General features: G+C 33.4%; 1 protein-coding gene across 50 annotated transcripts in view; it reads right to left on the bottom strand.

Moving 5' to 3' along the window:
- Positions 1–2,852: 2,852 nt before the first annotated feature.
- The window catches only part of LOC310741048 (protocadherin gamma-C5-like), a gene marked incomplete at its 5' end in the record, with an annotated part of 208,022 nt that continues 202,180 nt past the window's right edge, over positions 2,853–8,694 (bottom strand). For 14 of the 50 annotated variants that reach the window (XM_083568426.1, XM_083568427.1, XM_083568471.1 and 11 more), the window contains 3 exons: positions 2,853–4,798; positions 6,331–6,443; positions 7,871–7,924. In XM_083568426.1, the coding sequence (XP_083424552.1) occupies positions 4,554–4,798; positions 6,331–6,443; positions 7,871–7,924 (412 nt within the window). In that variant the 3' untranslated portion in view covers positions 2,853–4,553. The remainder of the gene's footprint in view (positions 4,799–6,330; positions 6,444–7,870; positions 7,925–8,694) is intronic. The other 36 variants (XM_083568428.1, XM_083568429.1, XM_083568472.1 and 33 more) reach the window with 3 other exon arrangements.

Below are 8,694 nucleotides of genomic sequence, written 5' to 3'. Positions count from 1 at the left end.
ATTTCTTGTGTAACCTGACATTTTTAGTAAAACGGCATGTTGGTACAGACACTGCAAGTTGTCTTTTAAATAAATACATTTTATAAAACTATAACAATTTTTCTTCTTGAAATGTAAACACTGCTGATTTCTGGATTGTGAATGGTAGATCGGTATTGGTTGGTTAGAACAACCATTCATGGTGAACACGCCACTTAATCGAATTATAAACATTTTTCTCCAGAGTATGCAGATATCCCTATATCAATGATGAAAGGAGACTCCAGTGTCAACACTAGTAAGGCTTTGTGATTTAATGGGAATAGAAGATTTTCTAAGTAATGTAAAAAGATGTAATATAATGTAATGTCTTTCTGTATAAAAGCAAGAGGAAAGTCATTGGATATCATTTGACAGCATTCTCTCATCCTAACCTCCATCTATTACTATTTTATATAAATTCTTCTTTGTTTTTCTTTCTCCTCCATGATTCTCAAAGTTACTAAAGCAGATGTGTCTGACGTCTGTGATTTAAAGACATCTAAAAAAAAAAGAGTTTATTTATTAATTAATTAATTTATTGTTCCTGGGGTGATTAGTGAAACATCTAATTAACTAAATCTTTCTGCAATCAGAGACTGCTTTTAAAACAGCTTCTCTCTGAAGGAGCAGATCTTCCCAGTGATCCTCTTCTTTCCTCTTCTCCTTACTCCCCTCTTTGTCTCATCTAATTTCATTTCTGCTCAGATTTCAAATTTAACCTTATTAAAATGCTGTGAAATGTTTATAACCCTATGTGCGCTTGAGTACCGTGTTCCTTTATATCATCACCTGCCGATACACATAGAGATGTGGATGCTGCTGCATCAGAAAATAACCTCCTTTTCTCTTGTCTCCTAGGCAACCGCTGCAGATGCTTGAGACAGTGGCCATTTTGTCAACTCAACAGAGAAGTGTAATGAAATGGAGGCTTGTTCAGGTCAAGCTCATACTGAGCTATTAGATTTTAAATTATTTATATTCACTGAAATAGGAAACTTCTCATTTAGTTTAGGAAATCAGATTTTTTTTTTTTTTTTTTTTTAGATCTGATCATTATATGAGTCCTATGAATAAGTCATGTCAAGAAGACTTTATTGTCATTTCAACTATATATAGCTGATGCAGTACTCAGGGAATTGAGACAATGCTCATCCAGAACCCTGGTGCTACATAAAACAGCATGGATCGACATCACACAACATAGAGCTACATAACAGAACACAGAACTATGGACTAAAGTAAGTTGTTCTAGCCACATAAAGTGCATTGTGTGCAACCTGGTCATGTGTGTTTCTGGCAAACCTAGCCACCGAAGAGAGTTCAGATCTTAAATCGTTAAATTGTAATGCAGATCTGTTGTAAAGCCTGTGCTTTATGGCCCGTGTTTATTTTAATACAGTATTTTTGAATCAGTGAGCAAAAACATTATAAAGATTCATGGATAATTTGTTGGTGCTAAAACTTACCATTAACCTGATAGTTTTCTTTGCTAATTTTTAAATGTTTTGCCACTCTTTTCTTTATTCTTTTTTTTGTTTTGTTTTTAGATCTGTCTGAAATACTGATATCTAAAATACTGATATTTGATATCCATTATTGAAACAATTTATATAGAAACAAAACACAATACAGCCTTATGATGCAGATCAATGAACCCAAACAGAATGCCATAACTTAGTGTTTTCAGTAATTTAATCTAGCAAAAATAATAATAATAATAATAAATGTGTATATATATATATATATATATATATATATATATATATATATATATATATATATATATATATATATATATATATATATATATATAAAATATGTGTGTATGTGTATATATATATATATATATATATATATATATATATATATATATATATATATATATATATATATATATATATATATATATATATATATATATATGTGTGTGTGTATGTATAAATGTATGTATTTACAAAATCTTTTATAAATACAAATAAATAATATTTGTATAAAGCTTTTAACAATTAATGAATTTTAAAAGAAGCCTTACAGATATTTTTCAAATATAAATTTTACCATCAAATATTAGCCCCTAATTTCCCTAATTAACAAATCAAAAGTGACAGTCTTGTGGAAAGAGCTCACTAAGATGGTATGTGGACGAAACCTTGAAAGAAAACTAATCTGGGTGATGCCAAATATCCATTCATTATAGTTACATCATTGTTAAAAATTATCAACTGTTCACTGATAAACACTTCATTGAAAACCTGTTCATGTCAATTATTGTCCTAAACCATAGAAAACTAATTATATTAGTTGCAGTATATATATATATATATATATATATATATATATATATATATATCGTCACTATACATATAATATATATCGATGTGGGGGTTATGGTCTATGACCCCTAGCAAGTAACAAAAAATCATGAGGTTTTGACTCTCTTTTTGATTATTCCCTTTTCAAGGGGAATTGTAAACACAACAAAATTGTGAATTACTTGTCATACATGTTTTATTAACTACTTTAAATGAATAATACAATAATATATTTTATGTAATTTATTAGTACAAACGCTGTTTTAAAATTCTTTCGAGCCACTCGCGGAGTTACTCTTAGTCCGGTTCCAAATAAAAAGTCGCAAACTATCAAGGTCGCAAGTATCGAGGTACCACTGTATACATGTATATTATTATTTTATTTATTTTTTGCTTTTTTTTGTTGTTGCTGATATTGTTATGAGTATAAATAAAAACAGTAGTATACAGTTATTAGGTTAATATGTTCAGCAGAATGAAGCCATTAAGCAATTACAAACCACACTTAGGGACAGGACCTTAATGTGAGTTCAAACTTTTATTTGAAATGTAAGTGTCCCATTAATAAACAAGAACATAAACAAAAAATCAACAGCCATATAAATTTCGGCATATAAAATAAAAGCAGGACATGAAGCGTTAAAGCGGTTAAGAAAGAAAAAGAGATAAAGGAATTGAAATACACAATTGAATACAGAAAGATATTCAAGCAGCAGACAGACGTTTACATTTATTATTATTTTCTATATATTTTGAGTTAAACAGACAGGAATAGCCATTCCGGTAGCATTAAACAGCTTACTGTAAATTACAAAACACCGAAGACTATAGAGAGATGTCGAAGAAAGGGCACGCTAAAAACACCTTCATTTTTTTGGGGAAGAAATAAAGTGAAAGAGAAGGAAAAAACACAAAAATATGCACATTTTTTATTAGTATTTCACAAGGCCTAAGCTACGATTGCGTTGTCTTCAGAGATTTCGAGGTTGTATTTACAGTTTGGTTAGTAAGTGTGTTTGAATCTTTTTTTGTATCTAAAGCACTACACTTTTTTTTTTGTTTGTTTATTATTTTATTTTAATTTTTTTTTCTAAAAATACTGAAACATTCCTGTGCTAGCCTGGTGTTTGTGGCTCTAGTTTGTACAGACTGGTTACATGGCATATTTACATGGCGAGTTTGAGACTTTACAGAATGCAGGTGAGTAATAAAGTTCAACTTGGGAGTTGGTTGAGAATACAACCAAGGTCTTACTGATTTGGATGAATATTTATAAGAACATATTTCAATGTTCGCCACTGGTAAATATTCATTTGTATGTCAAAATCTTTTATGTTTCTCAACCCACAACCCATCCTAAGAACTTGATACATGATCATGATTGACCAATATCCACTATATTCAATGTTTGGGAAACACCTTTGTGTTAATACAGGCTGATAGGAGCAATACACACTATAGACCATCAGAGTGTGTTTAAATAATAATAATAATATACATAATCATCATATAAAATTAAGCTAGCATAGTTTACATAGAGCAAAACGATATTTTCTAGACCAAATCCAATCTTACGTTGTTTTTTCTCTTAGAATACAAACCGTACAACAATTTTTTTAGGTGGAAAATTGCTTTTCTTATAGCAAGTATGTTTAACTTTATTCATTTTCTTATCTGTTTCAGACTGCATAGGTTTTTAATACTAGGGTTAAAAATTGGATCATGCAAGAATAATCATTTTATTTTTATTTCCAGGGTTATGGCACATCCTCAAAAAACATTTCATTTTCATTCTTGTCACAACAAATAGCATCTATTTTGTGTAAGAAAAAACAAAACAAACAACAACAAAAAAAACTCAAAATGGTAACATGATAATCAACATGTATTTTTATCAGTGCTATCAAACAAGGTTACAAAAAAGACATGGTTTGTCTGATCTTGTCCTATTTACTTCTTATCCATATTTGTGTTTTATGCTAGGGTCCGAAATCTACCACATAAAAGGAAAACGAGCTGAGAGAGAGCTGGAAATTTCTTACATTGTGTCTAAAAGCAAAACGATTTGCAACTGATATTTATTCTCAGTCATAAAGAGATTTCTGGTTATGAAATATTCTAGCTGAACATGCACAGACGAGAAATGCTCAGATTAGAGAAATAGAGCGCCACTGCTGATCTGATCGGATCTAATGCGTTCTTTATGCTATATTATGCTTATTACTTTTTGTCCTTCTTGGTGACCTTCTTCTTGCTGGCCGGAGTCGGGGCAGCCTTGGGGACATCGCTGGTAGGTGCAGCCTGGGGCGGGGCCTGAGGAGGTGGCAGAGCCTGCTGAGGCATCTGCTGCTGGGGGTTAGCCGTTAGAGTAGCGGTGCTGCCTGGGATGTAAACGTTCTGACGGTAGTCGGGGACGTATTGGGCATTGTAGCGAGGTCCGAGAGTCGCTGAAGCTTCACTCGCTTCTAGGACAACAGGGAGAGACATAGAAAGGACAGAGATAAAGAGAGAGAGAGATGGGAACAGATAGAGAGAATTAGAAGGAGAAAGAGGAATAAAAGGAAAGGACAAAAGAAAGAATTGTTAAAGTGTCAGTTTATTAGACTACACTGTGTGTAAGTGTTGTGCTGTATTAGGAAGATAATCACAAAAGAAGCTGGTGTGATGAATAAAACATGACCAGGAATGCTTTATTCCTCTTTTACTATGTTTTAATTATCTCTTCCTTCAAGAACAACACATGCCATTATCAGTTTATTGCTCCATTTCATGTTGATAAATGACAATTTGTCACTTTTGTTAAAGCAGCTACAATCAGTTGTTCCTTTACCAGACTTTGTTTTTCTGTTATGAAGAAAAAAATAACAAACTCAACAATTTAGTTTTACTTCTAACATTATATATATATATATATATATATATATATATATATATATATATATATATATATATATATATATATATATATATATAAAAAGGTTTATTTCTATAGCAACAGCACATTGCTGACATACACTCTGCGCATCTAAACACGGGTATTGTGTACTACAGTAAAGACTGCTGTCATATAAAATGAATCAACACAGCCTGCCCAATCAGATGCAAGAATCTAAACAGTGATCTTAATATAGAAATAACTCATATGCGCTAAAGCAGAGTGGGCAGTCTGGCACAGGAGACCTCACAGACCTCCAGTGAAAAAAACACTGCACTGCAGTCTGTGTGTGACCTGCTTTTGGGTGACGACCTCTATGCATTATGTAGCTATAACACACTGGCAGACACACACACGTTTAACGGTGCATAAAAAGAAACCCACATTTCTGAAGAATTCATATGACTCACTGACACACCATCTTTGTCTATGTCATGTCAATGTTAGTCATTTGGTTTTTCTTTCTTTCTTTCTTTCTTTCTTTCTTTCTTTCTTTCTTTCTTTCTTTCTTTCTTTCTTTCTTTCTTTCTTTCTTTCTTTCTTTCTTTCTTTTAACAAACAGAGTGATGCATTATGATTTGGCATTCTCAGACAGACTGCAGCTGTGTGAGGGATGAGGAAAGACCCTTCTGTATTTTTTTTTTTTATATTCCATCAACCTTCATTTAGCTAACCAGAGGCATCTTACTGTCATTTTCAAAACAATCAACTTCGGTTCATCACACAATTATGTTGATGATTATATTCTTCTAAAAATGGTAAATGGTGTCTTTGATTCTCTGAAGACTAATGGCATTTTAGGTTTTTAGACCACAAATGGTGTCATAGCACCTTTATTTAAAGGACATTTGCAAAATATTAGATTTGGTCCATATTGCGAAACAAAACAGGCACACAATAAATGCATAATTTTAATGTATTTTTATCCCACTCCCTCTACACGACTTGTTACACGATTAATTTAAAATCTTTCAAATCTCTCTGAAAATAGTTAAATAGGTTAGCAAAGTGATGAAGGGATTTTTTATCCAAAAATAAATAATAGAACAGAATGAAGCTCACCGTTTGCAGCAGCCATTAAAGCCTGGAGCTGTTCTGCCTCGGTGGGGGGGTTTGGCCACGGTCCTGTTCCCACTACTGCACCGGCACCAGAGTCTTCAGGACGAGGTCCAGCTCTGCACAGCATACAGGGAAATTTAGTGTCTCCATTCTTACATGCACAAACACACACACACACACACACACATGCTCGCCTGTCCTTGGCATGAACACGCCGGGTTGATGAGTAGAGGCGGCCATTTTGTGCTAGAACCAAAAGCAGCACACAGTAATGGAGGCTGGAGTCAAAGTGAGCAGAGGCAGCCGTAATGTAATTAAACAGGCAAACAGGTCAGGGGACACACACACACACACACACACACACACACACACACACACACACACACACACACACACACACACTGATTTTCTGTTTTTGGATTGTCAGTTTAATATCCAGCACTTTCAACCTGTCTCTTTATACCACATTGCTGTTCATTTAATTTACTGCAACAATGCATGCTTCTAATACAGTATCATTTTTATACTAACCACACACTCACGGAGACATGTACAGTTCTCTGTTCTCTGTAATCTAGGGTTAGGATTTTTGGATATTTATTATTTATAAAAGGAATCTGAGATTTGGAACACCCAGTGCTAAAGCTGTAGCTTTTTCTTCATCCTCGAAAAAGAAGAGTTTTTTACATTTTGTGACATGAAAAACTTCATTTTTGTTTCTTATTAGAGAGGGAAAAAAAGAAAGATTCAGTTAAAGAATGAGAGTGTCAGAAGTAGCTTCTTGAGTGTGTTAAACAATATTACACTATAATTGGCTAAAAAATACCTGCCATTTATTTATAAATGAAAATATAGTGAACATTTAAAATTGCTGTGGAATAAAGAAACTTTTGGACATGCTTTTATACAGTACTATATCATTAAAACATGTCCTAAAATGTGCTATTCCTAACTTATTATTTAACACAATTGATTCTACTATATTCTATAAAACAATTTCAGTTTTAATACTTTTTTCTATTTTATTTTTATTTTCATGCACCTTAAGAACTGAAACTTAATTTCATTGAATAGCAAATCGCAATAAAGAACTTTACCTATGTGTTCTCATTGCTGTGTCTTTACCCACATAAACCACACAAAATTGTAACTGAAGAACAGGACAACAGAAATATTGTCTACATTACAAAAGACAGACGACACACAATTTCTCTTACAAAAGCCAAAGCAAACCCATTCCAAAACAGACAAAAGAAATAGCATTTAACTAGGCAACACCACACAAAGTACTACATTAAACCTAAAGAGCAAGATGCAACAAAGACTCTCCATCAATACACGCATGTCCAAAAGTCCTTAGTCTGTGTATTTACCTTTGGTACACACACAGAATCAAAAACATCAGGGCGATTGGAAAGTGTGTAGGTGATAGCTAGATGACACACAAAAGAGTTCTAAAAGAAGTTGACAAAAACTACAAGGCTCCCCATATGAAGCCAAGCGCAGCACACACTACTGTCCTCTTCCACTTCCTGCACTCTACCTGGACTTCTCGTATGGAGTCCACCTCTGCTGCAGGGTATGGAACCTGTGCTGGCTGGAACACAGGGACAGTAGGAATGTGCTCAATAGCCAAACGCCAGTCAGCATGACACCGATATCTACAGCCGTCAATTTTAGCAAATAAGGTTACTAAGATTTTTTACTGAAGTAACAATAAATTAACCGGGATTGATGGCAGTGCAACGATTAGCTGGCACATTCTTAAAAAAAAGTTCTGTTAAAGATCCTTAATGTGGTTTGGAGAAACCTGATGTAACATGCAAGTAAATCTTGAGTAAACCTTTATTTATAATAATGCCATAAAAATCTAGACCCCAATTATTGATCATTGCTGTGCTTAGTCCTGACTTAAGTATATCATAATCCCAGTGCTCATTAGAACCTTTGCATAACATTTGTATCACTCTTTATCCCATTACACCATAGAAGCTACAACCCCAATTCCAAAACTGGGATATTATGTAAAATGTAAATAAAAACACAATACAATAATTTACAAATCTCATAACCCCCTCCCTATTTTATTAATAACAGTAATTATGAATTTGATGGTTCCAAAACATTTTGATGTTTACTACTGTGTAGTATCCCTGCTACTTTAAACAACAGTTTAAATATGAATGGGAACTGAAGAATCCAGTTGTTGGAGTTTGCAGAGAGAAATGTTATTTCATTTTTGTCTGATACAGAATTGTAGCTACCCCACATTGTAGCCTCACATTGTGAGTTTCAGTTGATGAAAGATCTGGACAGCAGGCAGGCCAGTTAAGCAGCCAAACTCTTTTACTATATAGCCATGCTGCT

Source organism: Silurus aristotelis (assembly GCF_946808225.1).
Source record: "Silurus aristotelis genome assembly, chromosome: 18".
Taxonomy (NCBI): domain Eukaryota; kingdom Metazoa; phylum Chordata; class Actinopteri; order Siluriformes; family Siluridae; genus Silurus; species Silurus aristotelis.
The sequence above is the reverse complement of the archived record's forward strand: the minus strand, read 5'-3'. Positions and strand labels throughout refer to the sequence as shown.